At 45.4% G+C, this 26,873-nt stretch overlaps 1 protein-coding gene across 2 annotated transcripts in view; it reads right to left on the bottom strand.

Moving 5' to 3' along the window:
• CNNM4 (cyclin and CBS domain divalent metal cation transport mediator 4) overlaps positions 1-26,115 on the bottom strand; it is an 85,444-nt gene extending 59,329 nt beyond the window's left edge. Inside the window, exon 1 of one of the 2 annotated variants that reach the window (XM_060787040.2) lies at positions 24,632-26,115. In XM_060787040.2, coding sequence (XP_060643023.1) covers positions 24,632-26,051 — 1,420 coding nt within the window. In that variant the 5' untranslated portion in view covers positions 26,052-26,115. The remainder of the gene's footprint in view (positions 1-24,631) is intronic. The other variant, XM_060787041.2, reaches the window with a different exon arrangement.
• Between the last annotated feature and the right edge of the window lie 758 nt (positions 26,116-26,873).

Genomic DNA, 26,873 nt, shown 5'->3' with positions numbered 1-26,873 from the left:
TGGACATGGGAGTTCTGTATGCCAAGTTTGGTTCAATTCCATCGTTGGTGGAGTTCAGAATGCTCTTTGATTATATGTGAACTATAAATCCCAACAACTCCAACTCCCAAATGATAAAATCAATCCCTCCTCCGATCCCGCCAGTATTCAAATGTGGACGTATTGGGCATTTGTGCCAAATTTGGTCCAGTGGACGAAAATACATCCTGTGTATCCGATATTTACATGGCGATTTGTAACAGTAGCAAAATTACAATCGTGAAGAGGCAATGAAAATAATGTTATGATTGGGGGTCACCACAACATGAGGAACTGTATTAAGGGGCCGTAACATTAGGAAGGTGGAGGCTCCTTCTTTGGAAGGTGAAGTGTGGTGGAGGCTCCTTCTTTGGAAGCTTTTAAACAGAGGCTGGATGGCCATCTGTCAGGGGTGATTTGAATGCAATATTCCTGCTTCTTGGCAGGGGGTTGGACTGGATGGCCCATGAGGTCTCTTCCAGCTCTTTGATTCTATGATTCTATGAAGGTTGAGAAACACTGCTTTAAGCTGTGGAGGGACAGGTAGGGTTTTTTTGCCACTCATGTTTGTGTCTGTTGACTATAATGGTTTTTCTCTCTTCAGTAAACCCTCCCAGCACTGTTTGAATGGCTTGGGGACTAGTACTGGTCTATGAGTAATCCCAATTTAAACCTAAAGTTCTACTTTTTCTGAAAAACAAGTGTTCGATGCAGTTTCTCCTATACAAACATGGAAGAGAGTATGATACACTGACTGCCATCAGATTACAATGGAGCTAAGCAATGCTTCTCAAATAGGCAGACTCACAGGCCTGCAATTCACAACAGACACAGCCTTAAGCAAACAACTCCAAAGGGAAAGAATTGAATTGCCACCATTCTGCCACTCCCAAAAGGAGAAAAAAAAGACCAATGGAAACATGACAAAATACACCTGTGGAAAGCTTTGAACTTGCCTGTTGAAGAATGACTCTTTTCAAACATTTTGCTGGAAGAGCCTCATGATAACCACTCTTCCCTAAAGCCAGTACCTCTAATGCTGGTAGTCAGGACAGTATTGCTTTGAATTAGTTAATGGGAGATTTAGAAGAAATAACAACAAAGGAAAATAAATTCAGATCTGGTAAATCTTTTCATTCAGGTAATCATAATTTCAATCTCTATATCAGTGTTCCCAACCTATGGTCTGTGGACCACCAGTGACAGATTAGAGAGATGGGCCAAAACTAACAAAATGAATGGGTTGTTGTAGGTTTTTCCGGGCTATATGGCTATGTTCTGGAGGCAATTTTTCTCCTGACGTTTCGCCTGCCTCTATGGCAAGCATCCTCAGAGATAGTGAGGTCCTCACTACCACTGAGGATGCTTGCCATAGATGCAGGCGAAACGTCAGGAGAAAAATTGCCTCCAGAACATGGCCATATAGCCTGGAAAAACCTAGAACAACCCAGTGATTCCGGCCATGAAAGCCTTCGACAATACATTTAACAAAATGAAGTTCAACAGTGACAAATGCAAGATACTCCACTTAGGCATAAAAAATGAAATGCAAAGATACAGAATGGGGGACAATGCCTGGCTCAAGAGCAGTACGTGTGAAAAAGATCTTGGGGTCCTTGTGGACAACAAGTTAAACTTGAGCCAACAATGTCATGTATCGGCAAAAAAAGCCAATGGGATTTTGCCCTGCATCAATAGGAGCATAGTGTCTAGATCTAGGGAAGTAATGCTACCCCTCTATTCCGCCTTGGTTAGACCACACCTGGGATATTCTGGGCACCACAATTCAAGAGAGATATTGACGAGCTGGAATGTGTCCAGAGGAGGGCAACTAAAATGATCAAGGGACTGGAGGGGGAAAATAAAGTTTGCCAAATCCCAGTTGAGGTGGTTCAGTTCATCTTGAAGGAGGTGGGGTTCGCAGATTCTTTTTGCACGGTCTGCCAAGGCTTTAATGGTGCTTCTTTTTTGACTTGGGTGATGGCCACCTCCTTCAAGATGAACTGAACCACCTCAACTGGGCTCTACAGGCCAATGGAGACTCCACCTCAGACATCAGAAGAGCTGCAAGACCAAGAACAAGCCACGAGAATAAAGATGAAGATCCACCCAGAGTAAAAGTGTTCTTGCCATACATCAAGGGAACCACTGACCGCATTGGGAAGCTGATGAGGAAACACAACATACAAACTATCTACAGACCCACCAAGAAAATCCAACAAATGCTACGTTCAGCAAAGGACAAGAGGGATCCTCTCACTTCTGCAGGAGTCTACCGTGTACCATGCAGATGTGGACAAATCTACATAGGGACCACCAAACGCAGCATTGCCCAAACGCGAATCAAGGAACATAAAAGGCACTGCAGACTACTTCAACCAGAGAAATCAGCCATAGCAGAGCACCTGATGAACCAACCTGGACACAGCATATTATTTGAGAACACAGAAATGCTGGACCACTCTCACAACCACCATGTCAGGCTACACAGAGAAGCCATTGAAATATACAAGCATGTGGACAATTTCAATAGAAAGGAGGAAACCATGAAAATAAACAAAATCTGGCTACCAGTATTAAAAAAACTCTAAAATTGCAACAGCACAACAGAGAGGAAGCAGGCAGGGACATCTAATTACCTCTCAACAAAAGTTTGCTCCAGGCACAGTCAGGCCATTGTATGCTAATCAAGGTGGTCAGTTGAAACATTCACACCCAGCCCCAGCAGAGAAGAGTTCTTTGTCTCACCCTGGTCATTCCACAGATATATAAACCCTTTTGCCTAGTTCCAACAGACCTCACTACCTCTGAGAATGCTTGCCATAGATGCAGGCGAAACGTCAGGAGAGAATGCCTCTAGACCATGGCCAAATAGTCCGAAAAAACCTACAACCCAGTGATTCCAGCCATGAAAGCCTTCGACATCACTTTATTATGTTCTATGACCTGTTCAAGAGGCCAAGATGACTAAACCGAGACTGCCATCCTTTTGACATATCATAAGACCAAAACTCCAACAGAATTGAGACATTTCTTGAGATCTCCCACGTGTAGCTTCCCTGGCTCTCTGAGATGTTAAAATACACTGTGCAATCTCCTCCTTCCTAGAAAGGCAACTATTAGAGGAGTAATTATACCTTGAAAGCATTGCAACACCATACTACAAAGGTGAGAATCATGTTGGCATGTTCTCCTGACTCTCTTGGACTGCAGATCCCAGTGGTCTTAGCTAGCAGGGACGATAATGATGTATGCTAGGGGTTGAAGCATCCAGAATGATTTTGTTGTTGTTGTGTGCATTTAAGTCATTTCCAATCATAAGGCAAACCTATATGCAATTTTTGAATAATAGAATAGAATGAGAAGAGACCACATGGGTCATCTAGTCCAACCCTCTGCTATGCAAAGGCTATTTTATCTATTTGTTTGTTTGTTTGTTTATTTATCATGTCAGAAGCAAGTTGAGGGTACAGTTAAAACGCATTTGAAAAAACAAAGTTTAAAAACTTGGCATTATACCAAATATCCTTTGACCAGAAGATGGCCACTTGGAGTGCCTCTGGTATCGCTGTGAGAAGGTCCTCCATTATACATGTGGCAGGGCTAAGGTTGCAATGTTGTATGTAATCTGTGGTTTGCTGTTCTCCACACTCACATGCCATGGACTCCACTTTGTGGCCACATTTCTTAAGGTTAGCTCTGCATCTTGAGGTGCCAGAGCGCAGCCTGTTCAGAGCCTTCCAAGTTGCCCAGTCTTCTGTGTGCCCAGGAGGGAGTCTCTCATCCAGTCTCAGCCACTCATTGAGGTTCCAGGTTTTAGCCTGCCACTTTTGGACTCTAACTTGCTGACATGTTCCTGCAAGTATCTCTGTAAACCTTAGAAAGCTATTTCTTGGCATGCTGGCTGATATCCAAACAGAGGATGGCTGGAAATGTCACTTTAATTGCTGGCTGCTACTTCCCGACAGATGTCAGATGATGCGATACCAGCTAAGCAGTGTAATTTCTCCAGTGGTGTGGAGCTTAAACATCCTGGGATAATGCAACATGCCTCATCCACTGCTTTAACATGGTGCGATGTGTTCCACACTGGGCATGAGTACTCAGCAGCAAAGTAGCAAAGTGCAAGGGCAGATGTCTTCACTGTGTCTGGTTGTGATCCCCAGGTTGTGCCAATCAGCTTTCGTACAATATTATTTCCAGCACCCACTTTTTGCTTGATATTCAAGTAGTGCTTCTTATAAGTCAGAGCATGGTCCAGCGTAACTCCCAGGTATTTGGGTGTGCTGCAATGCTCCAGTGAAATTCCTTCCCAGGTAATCCCCACAGCTCAAGATGCTTGTCTGTTCTTAAGATGAAAAGCACATGTCTGCATTTTAGATGGATTAGGAATCAGCTGGATTTCCCTGTAATAGGCAGTAAGAGCATCTAAAGCTTCGGAGAGCTTCTGCTCAACCATTTCAAAGCTCCCTGCTTGGGTGGTGATGGCACGATCGTCAGCATAGATTAAACTGTCTGTCCCTTCTGACAGTGGCTGATCATTTGTGTAAATGTTGAACATTGATGGAGCAAGTACGCTCCCCTGAGGCAGGACGTTCTTCTGTTTTTGCCATCTGCTTCTCTGGCCCTGGAACTCAACAAAAAAGCTCCTGTTTTGCAGCAGATTTCCTACAACAGACGGTTTGGGACCATTCTACCTGCGTGACCGCATCTCCGTTTATGAACCCACGCACTCACTTTGTTCATCTGGAGAGGCCCTGCTCGTGATTCTGCCTGCATCGCAGGCGCGTCTGGTGGGGACGCGAGAAAGGGCCTTTTCTGTGGTGGCCCCCCGACTCTGGAACACCCTCCCCAAAGATATTAGACAGGCCCCTACGTTGGCAGTCTTCAGGAAGAACTTGAAGACCTGGCTGTTCCGATGTGCCTTTCCAGAATAGGAAAACTCCAAACAACAAGTCTCAGAAGCACTTTAGTAGAACTTAAGATTGTTGGCACACTGCACTTACCCTGAAATCCGATATACCACCTGTCACATCAGCACTTTTAATCTGTACCCATTACTTTGGCCCGGCCCCAGTTTTTATTGTGTTTGGTGTATTGTTTTATTGTTTTGTTGTTTTAATATTGCTTTAATTGTTTTTGATTTGCTTTAAGTTGTGTATTGTTTATGCTATGTTTGAGGCCTTGGCCTTTGTAAGCCGCATCGAGTCCTTCGGGAGATGCTAGTGAGGTACAAATCAAGTTAATAATAATAATAATAATAATAATAATAATAATAATGATAATAATAATAATAATAATAAAGTGGGTGAGGTGGTAGTCCTTTGTGATATATTTTTTTCTCAGGAGAAGGTGATGATTTCCATACAGTGGCTGAGAAAGTGTGACTTGCTCCAACCACCCAGTGGATTTTCATGGCTGAATGGGGATTTGAATCTTGCTCAATGCTCAAACCATTATGTGACAGGTTTTCTTGTCACCATCACAGCACAAATTGGGTTTGTGATTCCCCATGCGTAAGGGAAATGCACATGCCAGGATGCTTGTGGTATCATGCTGATATGCCACAGGGTTGCATCACAGCTGCTCCGAAGGTTGCAGAGAGCTAAGGTGAAGTCCTGTTTCAACTCTGGCTCCAATTAAACCCTGGATTTTCAGAGCTATTGTCTATTCTTGTTTCCCTTTGTCCGTTGTTGATGTCCCCTGTGGGCAGGATAAAAAAAAAAGAGTCTGGTGCTCATCACATGCTCCCATTGATTGATAACTGGTGCGCTGCTCCCTCTTCATCTATGCGCTAGCCATCTGGTTTTCTGCCAAAGTTGAGGCAGGCTTAGTTGAGAAGGTCTTACAGAGGTTTCAGAAAGCAAATCTCTGAGAACAAATCTGAGCATTCATAAATCAGATTCTTCTGCCATCGAAATCTGATGTGCAGGATTTGCCATTATTTATTTCGTGTGCTAGGGACCACATTAGTGCCATTGGCTAAGATTGTATTTTTCCTTTCCTGGAAACTCCTTGGGCTGGCAGCCAAAATGCATAGGACCAGCCAGAGCCAACTACTATCTAAATAACAGGGTGTTTTATTAAAAGATTTGCTAATAATAGAGTCTTATTAAAAGATCTGCTAATAATAGTATCCCAAGTTGATGCTGACTTGATGGCCACTTACAACAAAACAAAAACCAGCAACAACAACAGCCAACTAGCAAAGCTGAGGAGGTCACAATGGTTTTGGAGGACCTCATCCCAAAGCACAGCATTTCTTATCCTGGGGATCGGGACCCCTAGGGAGGTTGTGAGGGGGTTTCAGAGGGGTCGCCAAAGACCATCAGAAAACACATATTTCGGATGGTCTTAGGAACCCCTTTGGCAGAGAAGGCTGAAGATCTCTCCGCCTAGAATCATAGAATAGAATCAAAGAGTTGGAAGAGCCCCTGACAGATGGCCATCCAGCCTCTGTTTAAAAGCTTTCAAAGAAGGAGCCTCCACCACACTCCGGGGCAGAGAGTTCCAGTGCTGAACGGCTATCATAATCAGGAAGTTCTTCCTCATGTTCAGATGGAATCTCCTCTCTTGTAGTTTGAAGCCATTGTTTCGCGTCCTAGTCTTCAAGGAAGCAGAAAACAAGCTTGCTCCCTCCTCCCTGGCATACATCTTGGGGAAGATACAACCAATTCTTCCTGAGACAAAACGTTGCAATTTCCCATTATCTTCATTAGCAGTAATTTTGTGGGACCAAAGGGAAAGAAACTCCCATTTTTAACTGTTTGTTGGCACAGACTACCTCTTTTTTTTACTTCTGAAAATTACTGCCTAGGCTGTTTAGGCCAAATTCACTCCCTGTCCCTTGCCAATCATACCCTAGAATTATGGTAGATTACTATATTAGTGGATTATTATAAAAGTGGGTGGTCAAAATCTTATGATAGCCTTTCTGAATGTTAAATTGAATTTTAAAAAATATATTACCACGCAGTTTCACTCAAAAGAAAAACTAGATTTGTGTTAAGAATTGTGCATGAAGGTTTTTTTTTTGTCGTGTCAGGAGCGACTTGAGAAACTGCAAGTCGCTTCTGGTGTGAGAGAATTGGCCGTTTGCAAGGACGTTGCCCAGGGGACGCCCAGATGATTTGATGTTTTTATCATCCTTGTGGGAGGCTTCTCTCATGTCCCCGCATGAGGAGCTAGAGCTGACAGAGGGAGCTCATCCGCCTCTCCCCGGATTCGAACCTGCGACCTGTTGGTCCTCAATCCTGCCGGCACAGGGGTTTAACCCACTGCTCCACCGGGGGCTCCTGCATGAAGGATGTATTCCATCCACACTACAAAGTCATGTCCCTCTTTGAGTTTTCTACATAATGTTGTACTACAAATACTTGTACTTTTAGATTTGCACCGGGATTGTGGCGCACCGGGATTGTGGCGCAGCTGACTGAGTGTCAGCTGCATTAAGATCACTCTGACCAAAGGGTCATGTGTTCGAAGCCAGCCCGGGTTGGAGTGGGTTTCCAACCAATTGTGTAGCCTGTTGTCGACCTTTGCAACCCGAAAGACAGTTGCATCTGTCAAGTAGGAAAATTAGGTACCACCTTAAAGTGTGGGGAGGCTAAATTAACTAAATTATGAGGGCATAAAAAAGACTCCAGCAAAGCACTCCAGCAAAAAAGCATGCGGGGAATGCGGAAGTACTTCATCAGTGTCGCAGATGGACGATGAAAGCGACAGCTCCCCTGGCGGCCAGAAAAAGTTAAATAGCCTCTGTGTGTGTCTGTATATGTTGTAAGTCAAAATTGGCATTGAATGTTTGCCATATATGTGTACACTGTAATCCGCCCTGAGTCCCCTGCGGGGTGAGAAGGGTGGAATATAAATGCTGCAAATAAATAAATAAATAAATAAATTTGTGTTTTTGGATTTCCATCATTCAGCTACAAAGTAGGTATAGTGCAGTGATTCTCAACCTTCCTAATGCCGTGACCTCTAAATACAGTTTCTCATGTTGTGGTGACCCCCAACCATAAAATTATTTTTGACTGGGGGCACTGCGGAATGGGGAAAGCCAAGGAGGTGGTGCCCTCTGACGAAGAAGCAGCCTTCTCCATGGGCTCCATGCTACTCACCCCACAGGAGAACGAGAGCCTCTTTGGCTTCAAGAGATGTGTGAGAGAAGGAAAGGAGAAAGAGCAAGGGTCCACCTCCTCGCCTTCTCCCCCACATACCTCTGCTTCCAATCGCCTCCTCCTGATGACCCGTGGCAGGAGGAGGAACCAACCCGGAGGAAAAGAAATAAGCATGGGTGCTGGCTGGTTGTTTGGCTTTCAGAGGGGGGCCAGCAGCCAATCTGGGGAGGTGGAAGGAGTGGGGCAGAAGGAGGTGGTGGTGTGATCCCTCTCAAATGACTGATCAACCCTTCTGGGGTCGCGACCCCCAGGTTGAGAACCGCTGGTATATTGGTTTGAGTGTTGGAATAAAACTCTGGAGTATGTATAAAGCAGTGGCTCTCAATTCATGGTCCATGGACCACTAGTACTCCACAAGAACTAAAACATGGTCCATGGTCTCACCATTACTACACCGTTGCAACGAGAGCAACTTGCGAAAGTGGATAGACTACTTTCAACATTTATTTATTTATTTATTTATTTATTATTCGAACTTATATGCCGCCACTCCCCTGGGGCTCGGAGCGGCTTACAAGAATGACTAAAATCTACCACAATTTAAAAACAATTTTAAACAATTTTAAAAGAGCAATATCAACAATCAAAGGCCTGTCGAAACAGGTATGTCTTACATGCCCTGCGGAAAGCTGATAAGTCCCGCAAGACACGGACTTCAGGTGGCAGAGTATTCCAGAGTGATGGTGCCACTGCTGTAAAGGCTCTGCATCTGGTTGCTGTTAGACGCAAGGTCTTGACACAGGGAATTTCCAATAGATCTTGGTCCTCAGAACGGAGGGATCTCTGGGGTTGGTAGGGGGTGAGGCGGTCCCTCAGGTACATCGGCCCCAGACCATGCAAGGCCTTAAAGGTGAGTACCATCACTTTGAAACAGGCCCGTAGCCAGGATTTCATTTCGGGGGGGGGGGGGGGGCTAAAAAATTTTCAGGGGGGGTTTTGGGGGGGGGGGTCTGGGTTTCGGGGGGGGGGCTGAGTCTGAGTGAAAGAGGGTCTAGCCTAGCAAACCTTTTGTATCATTGCCCCAATACCCCCATACATATGGGATATATTGAGTATGGTGATCAGATCATGATATGAATAAACATAACAGTTTAAATAATGCACCAGTAAGGCCTTTTCGCGAACCACCATGAGAATTTCGGGGGGGGCTGAAGCCCCCCGAGCCCCCCCCCCCGGCTACATGCCTGCTTTGAAAGTGATCCGGTGCTCAATTGGTAACCAATGCAGCTGTAGTAAGATTGGGGTTATGTGGCATCTCATCGGAATTCCCGCAAGAAGCCGAGCAGCTGCATTTTGTACCAACTTGAGCTTCCGGATCACCGACAGAGGAAGGCCAATGTAGAGGGCTTTACAGTAGTCCAGTCTTGAGATGACCGTAGCCTGGATCACTGTAGCTAGGTCGTCCCTGGACAGTTAGGGGGCCAGCCTTCTAGCCTGCTGCAGATGAAAAAAGGCAGTTCTGCTAACGGCGGAGACCTGGGCCTCCATCGTCAGCAGAGGGTCCAAAAGGACTCCCAGACTCTTTACCAATGATGACGGGCGTAGCGCCTCGCCATCCAGGGTGGGCAGATGGATATCCCCACTGCCCGGTCAACCCAGCCATAGGATCTCCGTCTTTGCTGGATTCACCCTCAACCTGCTGGCACGCAGCCATCCAGTAACGGCCTCGAGGCACTGATGGAAATAATCAGGTACAGAGTCCGGTCGGCCTTCCATCTTCAGCACCAGCTGAGTGTCATCAGTGTACTGATAACACTCCAGCCCAAAACCTCGGACCAGCTGAGCAAGTGGTTGCATATAGATGTTAAACAAGAGAGGGGAGAGAATGGCCCCCTGAGGAACCCCACAAGATAGAGGGGACCTCTCAGAGACCAGGCCTCCCCTCTCCACTTGTTGTCCACAGTTGTAAAGAAAGGAGGACAGCCAGTTTAAAGCTGTCCCCCTGACTCCAGCAACAGCAAGGCGGTGGGTCAAAAGATTGTGGTCGACTGTGTCAAATGCTGTTGTGAGATCCAATAACACAAGCAGCACTGACCCACCCTGGTCAAGCTGGCATCGAAGATGATCTGTGATGGAGACCAGCACAGTCTCTGTCCCGTGCCCCGCACGGAAGCCAGACTGGAAGGGATCTAGTCCGTCTGTGTCATCTAGGAATTGCTGCAACTGCTCCGCTGCTGCCCTCTCAGGCAGGGTTACAACTCAGGGTTACAACTCAGTTTTTGGTCAACTTTAAATTCCGTTTGATTATTTGGGGTGCTGATTCAGAAAATTGCACTGAATAGACCACATCAGCTCTGGTTTCTGATACAGAACACACACTCTCCAGTAGTTGCCATCTGCTTGCCTACAGAAAACCGTATGTAATAAGCCTCGGTACTATAAGAGGGTTTCACAAGACCAGTCACTCTCGGTGCAACGGTGAGGCCACAGATCTTATTTTAGTTCTTGCAGACCATTGGTGGTCCACGGACCACAAGTTGGGAACCACTGCCCACTTTAGGGTATGTTAGAGATGACATGACGGCACACAATAGCAACAATTTCTATCTCTTTTATCTAGCCTGATTGCCCTAAGCTCTTATTGAATCAAGAGATGAGAATAAATGACAATTCATCTGCCAAGTATTAATTGGACATCTCTTTCCCTTGAAAGCCTCTGCCAAAACACAACCTTCCTTGACATTTTTGCTCAACTCCTACATCTTCATTCACAACTAAAGCAAAGCGTTTGTACAAAATGATTAATTTTTTAAATGTAATGCATTATGACATTGGTTGTGACTGAAAATGGGATCAATAGATAAATAAGTAACACAGACAACACACTTCCAACCTTTAATAAGGATGTTCGGAGCAGCTCATATTGTCATTCAAAACCACAACCCAAACTGAAATGGAACCATTAAAAACAGATAAAAACCTGAGCCAAACCTCCAATTTCTCAGTAAGCATACAAAAAGAAAAGAAAAGAAAAAGGTCAGTTGTTGTGAGTTTGTAGGGCTGTATGGTCATGTTCCAGAAGCATTCTCTCCTGACATTTCGCCTGCATCTACGGCAGGCATCCTCAGAGGTTGGAAGGTCTGTTGGAAACCAATCTATCTATCTATCTATCTATCTATCTATCTATCTATCTATCTATCTATCTATCTATCTATCTATCTAATATCCAGAGTGGGAGAAAGACCTCTTGTCTGTGTGCAGCAGGTGTGAATGTTCCAATTGGCCACCTTGACCAGCCTTGCAGCTTCAAGGTCTGACTGCTTACTGCCTGAGGGGTAATTTGCTGGCCCTGATTCTTTCTTGTCTGGAATTCCCCTGGTGTTGAGTGTTGTTCTCTATTTACTATTATGATTTTAGAGTTTTTTAAAATACTGGTAGCCAGATTTTGCTCATTTACATTGAAAACTGCTAGGCCATTAAATTCTAATCAAGATGGCCAACTGCGATATTCACACCTACTTCCAACAGACAAGAGTTCTTTCTCCCACCCTGGACATTCCACAGATATATAAACCCCATTTTCCTAGTCTCTAAGAGACGTCAGAACCCCTGGGGAAGCCTGCCATAGATGCAGGGCGAAATGTCAGGAGAGAATGCTTCTGGAACATGGCCATACAGCTCGGAAAACACAAAAGAACCCAGTGATTCCGGACATTAAAGCCTTTTATAATACACTGGCTGTCCCCTGCCACGCGCTGCTGTGGCCCAGTATGTTGATCTGGAAATAAAGTAATGAGAAAGTGTTGGTTTCTAATCTATGTCATGTCTTTCTGCTTGTGGGTAAACAGTATTTCTTCCTGTTTCTTGGTCAGTGTTGATGTGGAGAGTGTCTGGTTTGCCCACCCTGGAACACGCAACATATCATTGTCCTTCTTTAAGGGCCCCTATCAACAGACTGGTTCAAAATTGGGAAAGGCGTACGGCAAGGCTGCATACTCTCACCCAACCTTTTTAACTTGTATGCAGAACACATCATGCGAGGATGTGCGGGGCTTGATGAATGCAAAGCTGGGGTGAAAATTGCTGGAAGAAACATTAACAACCTCAGATATGCAGATGACACCACTCTGATGGCCGAAAGCGAGGAGGAGCTGAGGAGCCTTCTAATCAAGGAGCCTTCTAATCATGACTTCTGTATGGGAGGTCTCCGAAAGCCCAGGTCATCTACAGCTCTGCTCAGGTCTTGCAAAGCCAATGCAGCCATAGCTTTGATGGCTGAGTCAATCTGCCAGTGATGGAGTCTTCCTCTTTTCTGACGTCCTTCCATTCTGCCAAGCATTGTCACTTTCTGAGTCATGTTGTCTCATGATGAGTCCATATATTAAATGTCTCAATTTAGTTGTGGCTTCTGGGGAGATATGAAGCCTGATTTTCCCTGTGAAACATTCATTCGCTTCCTTGCTATCCATGCTATCCTCCAGCACCACATCTCCAGGAAGTTGTTTTTCTTCCTGTCATCTGCTTTCACTGTCCAGCTTTCACAACTAGATAGATCTGCGTTTCTCAACCTGTCAGCACCCCTGATGCGGGGTTACACGGGGATTTCAGAGGGTCACCAAAGACTATCAGAAAACATGTATTTCTGGTGGTATTAGGAACCCCTTTGGCAGAGAAAGCTGAAGATCTCTCCGCCTGTCCTTCTTTTCCCTTTTGGAAACAGAGTGCGAATCCTCCCACCAAAAGCCCTCCTCCGCTGTGATTGGCCAGCTTCTCAGCCAGAAGGAGGGCTTCTTCTGAGACTCCAAGCAGGGAGGGGAGAGTATGCACACTCTCCCCAAAATCACTGTCAATTCCCCCCAAATCCCTCCAGTATTTTCTGTTGGTCATGGAAGTTTGGCACCATTATTTCATTGGTGGGGTTCAGAATGCTCTTTGATTATAGTTGAACTATAAATTCTAGCAACTACAATTCCCAAATGTCAAACTCTATTTTCCCCAAACTCCCCCAGTGTTCACATTGGGCATATTGAGTATTTGTGCCAAGTTTGGTCCAGATCCATCATTGTTTGAGTCCATAGTGCTCTCTGGATATGGGTGAACTACAACTCCAAGACTCAAGATCAATGCCCACCAAACCCTTCCAGTATTTGCTTTGATTGTACTGTCAAAGGCCTTCATGGCCAGAATCACTGGGTTGTTGTAGGTTTTTCGGGCTGTATGGCCATAATCAAGAAGCATTCTCTCCTGACGTTTTGTCTGCATCTATGGCAGGCATCCTCAGAGGTAGTGAGGTCTGTTGGAAATTAGGAACATTGGGCTTATATATCTGTGGAAAGTACAGGCTGGGAACTCTCGTTTGTTGGAGGCAAGTGTGAATGTTTCAGTTGGCCACCTTGATTAGCATTTGATAGCCTGACAGTTTTTAGGCATGGCTTGTTACTGCCTGGGGGGATCCTTTGTTGAGAGGTGATTAGGTCCTTGATTATAGCTGAACTATAAATCCCAGCAACTACAACTCCCAAATGACAAAATCAATCTCTCCCTGCCCCCCCCCCCACAACCCCACCAGTATTCAAATTTGGGTTGTTGTAGGTTTTTCGGGCTTTATGGCCATAATCCAGAAGCATTCTCTCCTGACGTTTTGCCTACATCTATGGCAGGCATCCTCAGAGGTTGTGAGGTCTGTTGGAAACTAGGAAAATTGGGCTTATATATCTGTGGAAAGTCCAGGGTAGGAACTCTCTTCTGTTGGAGGCAAGTGTGAATGTTTCAGTTGGCCACCTTGATTAGCATTTGATGGCCTGACAGTTTTTAGGCGTGGCTTGTTACTGCCTGGGGGCATCCTTTGTTGAGAGGTGATTAGTTCCTTGATTGTAGCTGAACTATAAATCCCAGCAACTACAACTCCCAAATGACAAAATCAATCTCTCCCTGCCCCCCTCCCAACCCCACCAGTATTCAAATTTGGGTATATCGGGTATTTGTCCCTAATTTGGTCCAGTGAATAAAAATACATTTATTTATTTATTTAGAACTTTTATACCCCGTCCTTCTCAACCTCTGAAGAGGGACTCAGGACGGCTTCCAACAGGTAACTATTCAATGTTGACACAATATAATAACGTAACATAAAAATATAATTAGCATACATTAAAAACAGACTGAACAAATGAACAACAACAACAAAAACAGTTATAAATATACATTAAAACAGTTTGCCGGTTCAAATCATCATCCAAATCAGTCCATTGCGGTCCACTAAAACCTTATCACCAGAAAGGTCAGGAGGGATAGGGCAGATCTAATCTCATCAGAGAGGGAGTATCACAGCCGAGAGGCCACCACAGAGAAGGCCTTGTCTCTCGTCCCCACCAAACACGACTGCGATGGCGGTGGGACCGAGAGCAGGGCCTTGCCGGATGATCTTAAGGTCCTTGGTGGTTCGTGGAGGGAGATACATTCGGACAGGTGAAGTGCTCTCACATCAGATATTTACATAACGATTCACAACAGTAGCATAATTACAGTTATGAAGTAGCAATGAAAATAATGTTATGTATTGTCGAAGGCTTTCATGGCCGGAATCACTGGGTTGTTGTAGGGTTTTTTGGGCTATATGGCCATGGTCTAGAGGCATTCCCTCCTGACGTTTCACCTGCATCTATGGCATCTCAGAGGTAGTGAGGTCTGTTGGAACTAGGCAAAAGGGTTTATATATCTGTGGAATGACCAGGGTGAGACAAAGGACTCTTGTCTGCTGGAGCTAGGTGTGAATGTTTCAACTGACCACCTTGATTAGCATACAATGGCCTGACTGTGCCTGGGGCAAACCTTTGTTGAGAGGTAATAATTAGATGTCCCTGCCTGCTTCCTTTCTGTTGTTGTGTTGTTGCAATTTTAGAGGTTTTTTTTTAATACTGGTAGCCAGATTTTGTTCCTTTTCATGGTTTCTTCCTTTCTGTTGAAATTGTCCACATGCTTGTGTATTTCAATGGCTTCTCTGTGTAGTCTGACATGGTGGTTGTGAGAGTGGTCCAGCATTTCTGTGTTCTCAAATACAATGCTGTGTCCAGGTTGGTTCATCAGGTGCTCTGCTATGGCTGATTTCTCTAGTTGAAGTAGTCTGCAGTGCCTTTCATGTTCCTTGATTCGTGTTTGGGTGCTGCACTGTTTGCTAATCAAGGTAATCAGTTGAAACATTCACACCTAGCTCCAGCAGACAAGAGTTCTTTGTCTCACCCTGGTCATTCCACAGATATATAAACCCTTTTGCCTAGTTCCAACAGATCTCACTACCTCTGAGGATGCTTGCCATAGATGCAGGCGAAACGTCAGGAGAGAATGCCTCTAGACCATGGCCATATAGCCCAAAAAAACCTACAACAACCCAATAATGTTATAGTTGGGGGTCACCACAACATGAAGAACTGTGTTAAGGGGTCGCGGCATTAGGAAGGTTGAGAACCATTGCTATAAGGCAGAGGAAACTAATATTGTGACTTGTCTGTACCTTGCCTTTTGCCTTTTAAAACTGTTAATTGTTTAAATCCATTTACCAGTCATGTATTTTAAGTAATCTATTATTAATGTTGCTCCTGCTCTACCTTAGTAGCTCTCAAGAGCCACAGCCATGAAAGGAGGCACTGTGCAAAGAGGCTGTTAAAGCGTCATTACGAAGTTAAAAAAAAACATTGCAAAGCCTTTTCACGACTAAATAGGACATCCAAAATGATAGCTCGTCCCACATTCTCATCGCAGGAAGAAGCCAAGGCATTTCTCTCGGAAAGGAAATGCAAGAGGAGGAGAAAATCACACACAAACGCAGGCTCCGCAGTTTCACTTTTGCTCCCAAACTAATGCCAAGATTTCAACAACAACCCCGTGATGCCATGTTTGGACTGCAAATACAGGAAGATGTTCCATGCTGACACAAGGCAAAAGGAGGAGGAAGAGGAGGAGAAACCAAAACTAACCTGCTCACCCTACTTTCTAGTTAATAGTAGTTGAAAACAACAGCAAAAGCAAAGCAGAAATGCAACTACCAGTATGTTAATCCCCTTTGAGAGCCAGTGGTGTGCACTGCTGGTCGATAACTCAGCCATGAAACCCACTGGTTTGACCTTGAGCAAGTCACACTCTCTCAGCCTCAGAAAAACAAGCTGTTCTGAAGAAATCTTGCCCTTAAAAACCTGTGATAGGCTCTCCTTAAGTCAGAAATGACTTGAAGGCAGAAATCAACAACATTATTAACAGCAACAGCAATGTCCCTGTGATATAAACAAGCGCGATTGGCAAAGACGAGAGACAGGGCATTCTCAGCGGTGGCCCCTCAGCTGTGGACCTCCTTCCCCAACGATGTTAGATCAGACCCCCTCCCTCCTGACATTCTGCAAGAGAGTGAAAACGTGTCTTTGTGACCAAGCCTTTAGAGAACTTGGAGACTTGGAACAATGTGCAATGACCATTGGAACGGCTCGGATTACACTTGTGGATTACGTGTTTCACTCTGTATTGTTTTTAAATGTTTTAATTGTTTTTACTGTACTGTTTAATTCTATTTTAATATTTATTTAAGTGTACATTGTGTTTTAAGGCATCAAATCGTTGCCTGTATGTAAAGCCACTTTGAGTCCCCTCGGGGGTAAGAAAGGCAGGGTAGAAATGTAAATAAATAAATAAATACACTGCCATATAATCCAGTTCAAAAGAGATAATCTGGATTTTATTTGGTAGTGTAGAAGAGCAGTGAGCTCCCGCTGGCACAGCAGATTAATCCGCTAAGCTGCTGAACCTGCTGACCAAAAGGTTGGTGGTTCGAATCTGGGGAGCAGGTGAGCTCCTACTGTTAGCCCCAGCTTCTGCCAACCTAACAGTTCAAAAACATGCAAATGAGAGCAGATCAATAGGTACCACTTCTGTGGGAAGGTAACAGTGCTCCATGCAGTCATGTTGGCAACATACCTTGGCAGTGTCTACAGACAACACCGGCTCTTCGGTTTGGAAATAGAGATGAGCACCAATGCCCAGAGTCGGGCACGAGAAGACATGAGCAGAATTCAAAACACTCTTCATAGATTAGAGAGATGATTGGCCAAAACTAACAAAAGAAGTTCAACAGTGACAAATGCAAGATACCCCACTTAGGCAGGAAAAATGAAACGCAAAGATACAGAATCTTGGAGTCCTCATGGACAAAAACATGAGCCAACAATGTGATGCGGCGGCAAAAAAGCCAATGGGATTTTGACCTGCATCAGTAGGAGTCTAGTGTCTAGATCCAGGGAAGTTATACCACCCATCCTGCCTTGGTTAGACCACACCTGGAATACTGTTCCCAATTCTGGGCACCACTGAAGGGAGATGTTGACAAGCTGGAATGCCTCCAGAAGAGGGCGACTCAAATAATCAAGGGTCTACAGAACAAGCCCTATGAGGAGCAGCTTAAAGAGCTGGGCATGTTTAGCCTGAAGAAGAGAAGGCTGAGAGGAGACATGATAGCCATGTATAAGTATGTGAGAGGAAGTCATAGGGAGGAGGGAGCAAGCTTGTTTTCTGCTGCCCTGGAGACTGGGACGTGGAACAATGGCTTCAAACTACAAGAAAGGAGATTTCACCTGAAAATTAGGAAGAACTTCCTAACTGTGAGAGCTGTTCCACAGTGGAACTCCCTGCCCCAGAGTGTGGTGGAAGCTCCTTCTTTGGAGGCTTTTAAGCAGAGGATGGATAGTCATCTGTCAGGGGTGCTTTGAATGCGATTTTCCTGCTTCTTGGCAAGGGGTTGGACTGGATGGCCCACGAGATCTCCCAACTCTATGATTCTATGACTAGACTTAATATCAAGGGGGAACTTTTACCTTTTAGAAGAGGCCAGAGTGACTTTGAGGTCTTAAATTAATAGACAGCAGCACCAGAAGTCAAAGTTGATCTGATAAGTGCTGAACAAGAAACTCGTAGAAGATATGAAAGAAGGACTGGGAAGTACACGTTTCACACCTTAAATTATGCATCTCCATTGTCTCTACCGGGTGCCCAAAAGCCAATACTGGGCACCCCATTTCGACACCCTAAGATTACATAAAAAGGCACTGGTTCATTTCATCACAATGCCCAGGTTTCCTGAACTTCCCCCAGAGATGATTGGAAACATTCTTTTGGCATGACACCTCGCATGAACATGTCAAAGAATGAACTTGATGATACCGTCAGAGTGAATGCAAAAACTGCCACTGCGCAAAGTGTGTATGGATGTATGTGCCTTCAAACCTGCCAACTGACTTACGGTGACCCCATGATTTTAATAGGATTTTATTAGGCAAGTCATACTCAGAGGTGGTTTTTCCAGTTCCTTCCTCTGAAACACAGCCTACAGCACCTGGTATTTGTTGGTGATCTCCCATCCGATTATTAACCAATGGTGGCCCTGATTAGAGGATTTAAGCCACATCCTGTAAACTCATTTGATAGTTTGCCTTCTTTATCAATTGACAAACCAGTAAGCATTGCAGGATACTTTTGCAAAGCAACTCCTTCAAGGTCCAATGCTTTGCTTATCTAGATCTTCTATACATTTCTGTTTTATTTCTATTTTATTTCTATACTATTTCTGTTACATTGACTATTACAAAGCCTTTGACTGTGTGGATCATAATAAATTGTGGCATGTTCTTGGTGGAATGGGCATACCAAATCACCTTGTCTCTCTCCTGAGGAATCTGTACAAGGACCAAGTAGCAACAGTCAGAACTGACCATGGAACAACAGACTGGTTCAAGATTGGGAAAGGCGTACGGCAGGGTTGTATACTCTCCCCCAGCCTATTCAACTTGTATGAAGAATACATCATGCGATGTGCAGGGCTTGTGGAATGCAAGGCTGGGGTGAAAATTGCTGGAAGAAACATTAACAACCTCAGATATGCAGATGACACCACTTTGATGGCCGAAAGTGAGGAGGAGCTGAGGAGTCTTCCAATCAAGGTGAAAGAAGAAAGCGCAAAAGCTGGGTTGCAGCTAAACATCAAAAAAACCAAGATTATGGCAACAAGAATGATTGACAACTGGGAAATAGAGGGAGAAAACGTGGAGGCCATGACAGACTTTGTATTTCTAGGTGCAAAGATTACTGTAGATGCAGACTGCAGCCAGCAAATCAGAAGAAGCTTACTTCTTGGGAGGAGTGCTGTGCTATTGCACGCTGGGCCTGTGCATCAGACTGTAGACAGGACACAAATTCTGTGTGCTCAACGGGATGCTGGGGCTGCCTCAGATTAAAGGCCCTTGGATTTCCTTAAAACATAGTCTCTAGAATACTTAAAGGTTCAACAAAGTTCTTTATTCATGAAAACAAACAGGTATTTTAAGGCTTTTTTAACAGTCTATTGGCTCTTTCAATCTTGTCCACAGGGAACAGGCACTATCTTCTTAACTGTAACTAATGGGGAAATCCTTAACTTCTAATCTGGGCAGTCTTTCTTTGCCTCTGTTGGCGTGGAGCCCCTACACCCGGTTCTGGCTTCTGGCTTCCGCGAGAGACCCTTACCAAGCAGAGCTTTGTAGATTTCCAGGGGAAAAGAATTCAGGCTTCCGTGATAGCTGACTGAAGTCCTTCAGCAAAGGAGCTGTAGGGCTGTATGATCCTCAGCCAAGCTGTAGGGCAGTATAACCCTGGCCAAGCTACGGGACTTTTCTCCTCGGCCAAGCTGTAGAAGACAAAGTTTTCTACAGGAGCTCTTGGTTTCATGTCCTGTGTGAAAGGCTTCTCTGTGTGGACTGAACTCAAAATGACTCCTATTCCCTCTAAAACTCAAAAAGGGGGCGGGACCAGGGAACCTAACTATAATTGACAGGTGGCTTGCTCTATGATTGCAGCCAAAAGAAGCCACCTATCTGCAGAGTCCCTGAAACTTAGGACTATAACAAACATTAAATGCAAAACAAACAAAATTGGAGCTCTTGGTACAGCTGTACCTACACAAGAGCAATGGCCAATCTTGATAAGATAGTGAAGAGTAGAGACATCACACTGGCAATGAAGATCCACATAGTCAAAGCAATGGTATTCCCCATAGTCACCTACGGATGTGAGAGCTGGACCATAGGGAAGGCTGAGCCAAGGAAGATAGATGCTTTTGAACTGTGGTGTTGGACGAAAGTTCTGAGAGTGCCTTGGACCGCGAGAAGATCCAACCAGTCCATACTTCAGGAAATAAAGCTCAACTGCTCATTGGAGGGAAGGATAGTAGAGGCCAAGATGAAGTACTTTGGACACATCATGAGAAGAAAGGAAAGCTTAGAGAAGACAATTATGCTGGGGAAAATGGAAGAAAAAGGAAGAGGGGCCAACCAAGGGCAAGATGGATGGATGATATCCTTGAAGTGACTAGATTGACCTTGAAGGAGCTGAGGGTGGTGATGACCAACAGGAAGCTCTGGCGTGGACTGGTCCATGAAGTAACGAAGAGTCGGAAATGACTGAATGAATGAACAACATTGATTTATAGTCATTGTAGGTACTGGGATTTATAGTTCACCTGCAATCAAAGAGAACTCTGGACCCCATTAACGATGGCCCTGGACCACACTTGGTATACATAACCTTCACAACCAACAAAAAAAAAAATCCTGAGGGCTTTGGGGGAAATGCACCATGATTTATATGCATTGTAGGTATTGGGATTTATAGTTCACGTGCAATCAAAGAGAACTCTGGACCCCATTAACGATGGCCCTGGACCACACTTGGTATACACAACCTTCACAACCAACAAAAAATTCCTGGAGGTCTTTGGGGTGAATTCACCTTGATTTATAGGAATTATAGTTCACTTACATCCAGAGAGCACTGTGAATGCAAACCCTAATGGATATGCACCAAATTTGGCATGCATACCCGATATGACATCTGTCAGGGGTGCTTTGAATGCAATATTTCTGCTTCTTGACGGGGGGTTGGACTGGATGACCCATGAGGTCTCTTCCAACTCTAGGATTCTATGATTCTATGATTCTATGCCAAAATTTGCATACTGGTGGGTTGGGGGGGGGGATTGGACTTGACACTTGGCATACCCAACTCTCACAACCAACAAAACATACTGAAGAGATTTGGGGGAAATGCACCTTGATTTATAGCCATTATAGGTACTGGGATTTATAGTTCTCCTGCAATCAAAGAGCACTCCGAACCCCACCGATGATGGACCAGGACCAAACTTGACACACAGAACCCCATGACCAACTGAACGTACTGGAGGGATTTGATGGGACTGACCCACCATGGTGAGAGTTGTAATTCACCCTGCAGACAGAAAGCACACTGAACCTTGCCAATGATGCATCTAGAGCAGCATTTCTCAACCTGGGGGTCAGGACCCCTGGGGGGGTCACGAGGGGCTGTCAGAGGGGTCACCAAAGACTATCAGAAAACACAGTTGGTCATGAGGGTTCTGTGTGGGAAGTTTGGCCCAATTCACTCAATGCTGGGGTTCAGAATGCTCTTTGATTGTAGGTGAACTATAAATCCCAGGAATTACAACTCCCAAATGTCAAGGTCTATTTTTCCCAAACTCCATCAGTGTTCACATTTGGGCATATTGAATATTTGTGCCAAATTTGGTCCAGATCCATCATTGATTGAGTCCACAGTGTTCTCTGGATGTAGGTAAACTACAACTCCAGAACTCAATGTCAATGCCCACCAAACCCTGTTGGTCATGGGAGTTCTGTGTGCCAAGTTTGGTTCAATTCCATCATTGATTGAGTTCAGAATGCTCTTTGATTGCAGGCTGAAATATGAATCACAGCAACTACAATTCCCAAATGACAAAATCAACACCCCCAACCCCAACAGTATTCAAATTTGGGTATTTGTGCCAAATTTGGGGATGAAAATACATCCTGCATATCAGACATTTACATTATGATTCATAACAGTAGCAAAATTACAGTTGTGAAATAGCAACAAAAATAGTGTTGTGGTTGGGGGTCACCACCACATGAGGAACTGGATTAAGGGGTCATGGCATTAGGAAGGTTGAGGAAGGTTGGAAGGTAAAGGGGTCATGGCATTAGGAAGGCTGATCCAGAGCAAACTTGCCCAACATGACAAACTTTAAGTATTGATGGAGTTTCAGGGGGTTAACCGGGCATGGTGTGAGTTGTAGTACACCCACAACCTTATGCATTTTGCAATAATCCAGGCAATGCCGAGTACTCAAGCTAGTTCTAGTATAAAACCCAGAAGAGGAATCAGCTGTCCTCCAGCTAATCTGCCCCAGGACCGGAAGGATCTCATCCCAGAGGATTTCATTCCTTCGCCTTCATCCTATTTGACCCTAGTGAGCTTGCTTTCCTACAAGGAAAACGAATCACATACAAAGTAGACTTTCACTACCAAAACATTATTTTCAAAAACATCAAGGTTTTGAGGGGGGGGGGGTATGCCTCTTTTATATCAGAACTGAAGGGAAAAGCTTTGACCTTAATTTCACGACTGTTGACAAAAAAATAACTCTACTTTTGGATTTTTTTTCGTGTCGAGCGACTTGAGAAACTGCAAGTCGCTTCTGGTGTGAGAAGGAAAGCAAAGGCAGAAGCCATCAACAAGGACGGGGAAAGGAAAGGTACGCTCTTTCTATTCTCTTGCTAATTGGACACGGGAATGAGGCAAGCCAGCAAAGAAATCACACAAAATATATTCAATGGGGAGTCAAAATGGGTTGTAGCTCCTCGCTGAGGAAACAACTGACGGCAAACTACAAGCTATCACAAGAAACCCTGGACCCTTCCACACAGCCATATAACCCAGAATATCAAGGCAGACAATCCACAATATCTGCCTTGAACTGGGTGATCTAAATACACACTGCCATATAATCTAGTTCAATGTGTGTGGAAGGGGCCTTACATTTGCATATATGTCCATAATTAGTGCTCTCGGAGACATGACCCACATCTACTTTTAAACTTTTTTTGTATTTATATTTGAATTATTGTATGTTTACTTTTAACCTTTTTTATCATATTTCTATTTGAATTACTTTTAAGCTTTTTATTGTATTTATATTCAAATTATTATGTCATGTTTATTATTGTATGTTTGAATTGATATGTTATGTTTATTATTATATGTGTAATGCGACATTGTATGCCATGGATTGTAAGCCGCCCTGAGTCCCCCACTGGGGTGAGAAGGATGGGGTATAAATGTAGAATAATAATAATAACAATAATAATAATAATATAATCACATTTATATTTCATATACAGTGACCCTCCGTATCTTTTGGGGTTTGGTTCCAGGACCTTGTTGTGGATTTCCAAATCCCATGAATGCTCAAATCTGTTTATATATAATGACATAGTAAAACAGTGTCTTACATCCAATGGCAAAATCAAGGGTTGCTTTCTGGCATTTGTAAAAACGTATTATGATGCTGTGGATAGTTGAATCCATGGATGAAGAATCCATAGATATGGAGAGCCAACGGTACACTTCATAGACATAACCCAAGGCAAAAATGCCATCATGTCTGCCACCCATGTAGACACTTTTGGAGCATTTCTGAATTCTGGATGAGGGATGCCCAAACTGTGAAGCAGGGATGGGCCAACTTTGGCCCTCTAAGTGTTTTGGACTTCAACTCCCACTGTTCCTAACAGTTGGCTTTCTGCACTGGCAAATCTCTGTTTTTCCTAACAGATTAGAGATAACAGGTTATTCAGTCTAACAACCGAAACCATTGCCTTGCATAATTACATCTGGTTGTCTACCACAAGAGAAGATTCTATGCTGAAGGGTTTTTGGTTCTTCTCTAAGATGCATTTTCCAAAAGGTTACAAATGCCATTTTCCTTACCGGTTAAAACCCAAGTTATGTTTATTTATAAATGGCTTTAAGAAAGTGGACGAAGACACTTGTTATTCTGTTTCATTTTGCAAAGAGTTCATTCCAGGGACAGGCAACCTATAGCCCCATAATCTTCTGGACCCATAATTTCACACAGGCCTTGGCCTAGTCTCAAAAGTCACCCAACAAGCAGTCCAAAATACCTGGAGGGCCAAAGTTTGCTAATGGGCGAATTACTTTGGAATTCCTGCTAAGGGATGTGTAAATATTTTGGAATTCCAGATCATGTAAAAGGTAAAGGTACAGGTTTTCCCCTGACATGAAGTCCAGTCTTGCCTGACTCTGGGGGTTGGTGCTCATCTCCATTTCTGAGCCAAAGAGCCGGTGTTGTCTGTAGACACCTCCTAGGTCATGTGGCCAGCATGACTGCAAGGAGCGCAATTACCTTCGTGCTGGAACGGTACCTACTGATCTACTCACATTTGCATGTTTTCAAACTGCTAGTTTGGCAGAAGCTAGGGCTAACAGTGGGAACTCACACCGCTCCCTGGATTCAAACCTGCAGCAAATTCAGCGTGTCAACCCACTGCGTCACCAGCATGAACCTTGCCATTTCCCCAGTTTTGACTATATCCCCCTTTCCTTACCCTTTTTGAATTCCTCAAGCATGGCATCCAGTTTGGTGTCGTGGAAGACGAAGTGGACAGGGTGGTTGTAGAACTTGGTGATGGTCTTGAGGGTGGTGCAATCGTCAGGGTCCACGAAGGCCAGGTCCTTGACGTAGAGGATGTCCACGATGTTGGAGCGCTCGTCCTCGAAGACGGGGATGCGGGTGTAGCCGCTCTCCATGATCTCCGACATGGTGTTGAAGTCCAGCACGGCGTCGCTGTTGATCATGAAGCAGTCATGGAGCGGGGTCATGACGTCCTCCACCGTCTTGGTCCGCAGCTCCAGCGCGCCCTGGATCATGTTGAGCTCCTCCTTCACCAGGTCGTTGTACGGCTCCGTGATCTTCAGCATCTCCACCAGCTTCTCCCGGTTGTAGACAGTGCCGATTTCCTGTCCTAGGACACAGTCTAAGAGTTTGCTGATGGGGAAGGAGAGCGGGAAGGTCAACAGCATGAAGAACTTGGTGAGAATGATGGTGTTGGCGCCCACCGCCAAGCCATGGCGGGAACACAAGGCCTGGGGCACGATCTCGCCAAAGATGACAATACCACAGGTGGAGGCCACTACGGCGCCTAATCCAGAGCCGATGAGATCGTCCAAGAGGATGGTGAGGGTCGTGTTGACCAAGACGTTGCCCAGGAGGAGCGAGCAGAGGAGGTAGTTGCCCTTGCGGCGGATGGGCTCGATCTTCCGGGCGTAGCGCTTCTCCTTGTCGGTGCCACAGTTTTGGACGATGCGCAGCTCCATGGGGTCCAGCGCCATGAGGCCCAGGTTGAGCCCGCTGAACATGCCGGAGAGCACCAGCAAGGCCAGGATGAGGATGATCTGGAACCAGAGGGGCAGCAGGTGCTTCTTCTCCTCCACCACGCGCAGGAAGGCGTCCTCGCCCGACAGCGGCACCCAGGGCCGCCCCACCTCGCTCCGGGTGCACAGCACGTACAGCTTGGACTTCTCGGCTTTGCGGAGGAGCTGCACCTGCACGGCGACGACGGCCGAGTGGCCTCGGGCGCTTTCGGGCAGCGTCCTGGGTTGGACCACTAAGTCTTGGGTCTTCTCCAAGCATGTGGCGTTGGCGTGGCTGGAGTTGGCGCCCTGGCCCAGGCCCACCTCCGAAAAGGAGACCATCTCGTAAAGGCGGCTGGGCAGGCGGAGCCCGTAGAGGCGCAGCAGGATCTGGGTGCCTTCCAACACCTGGATGATGGACAGGTCTTGCACCTCTGGGTCTGGGTGGTCAGTGTGGTCCAGCCTCATGCCCAGGATCAAAGGGGCGCCCTCGGGCAGTGAGGAGGAAGGGGCGGCGGCGTCACTGGCCCTCAGGAGCCCCCATCCCACCGACAGGAGGAGCAGAGCCCCCAACGGGGAGCCCCCTCCTCCTCCTCCTCCTCCTCCCAGCGCCATGTTCAGGCTCGCTCTGGGGACGCAGCCGCTCCACTGGACAACTTTGGCTTTTCTGCAAGGCGCCTGGGGCTCAGGGGGCGGGGCCCCGAGGCGCGCGTCACGGGCCCGGGGAATTTGCATATAGCGCGCGCCCCTTTCCCCGCCTTCCTGCAAGGGAGGGGCACCACCGGGAGACTTAAGGACGCTCCTTTCTTAAGGAGGCGCCCCGCCAATTCAATTCACACGCAAAAACAAGAGACCAAATTGCCAATATCCGGATGCTGGATAATAGAGAAAGGCAGGGAGTTTCAGAAAATCATCTATTTCTGTTTTATTGACTATTCCAGTGGTTCTCAGTCTTCCTAACGCCGCGACCCCTTTATATAGTTCCTCATGTTGTGATGACCCCCAACCCTAAAATTATTTTCGTTGCTACTTCATAACTGGAATTTTGCTACTGTTATGAATCGTCGTGTAAATATCTGATAGGCAGGATGTATTTTCATTCTCTGGACCTTCGGAGTTGTAGTTGCTGGAATTTATAGTTCACCTGCAATCAAAGAACATTCTGAACTCCACCAGAGATGGAATTGACCCAAACTTGGCACACAGAACGTCCATGACCAGCAAAAAATAATGAAAGGGTTAGGTGAGCATTGGCCTTGAGTTTGGGACTTGTAGTTCACCTATCTCCAGAAAGCACTGTGGACTCAAACAATGATAGATCTGGATTAAACTTGGCATGAATACTCAATATGCCCAGATGTGAACACTGTTGGGAGTTTAGGGAAAATAGACCTTGACATTTGGGAGTTGTAATTGCTGGGATTTATAGTTCACCTA

Source organism: Anolis sagrei, chromosome 7 (genome assembly GCF_037176765.1).
Source record: "Anolis sagrei isolate rAnoSag1 chromosome 7, rAnoSag1.mat, whole genome shotgun sequence".
In the NCBI taxonomy this organism is placed as follows: domain Eukaryota; kingdom Metazoa; phylum Chordata; class Lepidosauria; order Squamata; family Dactyloidae; genus Anolis; species Anolis sagrei.
The sequence above is the reverse complement of the archived record's forward strand: the minus strand, read 5'-3'. Positions and strand labels throughout refer to the sequence as shown.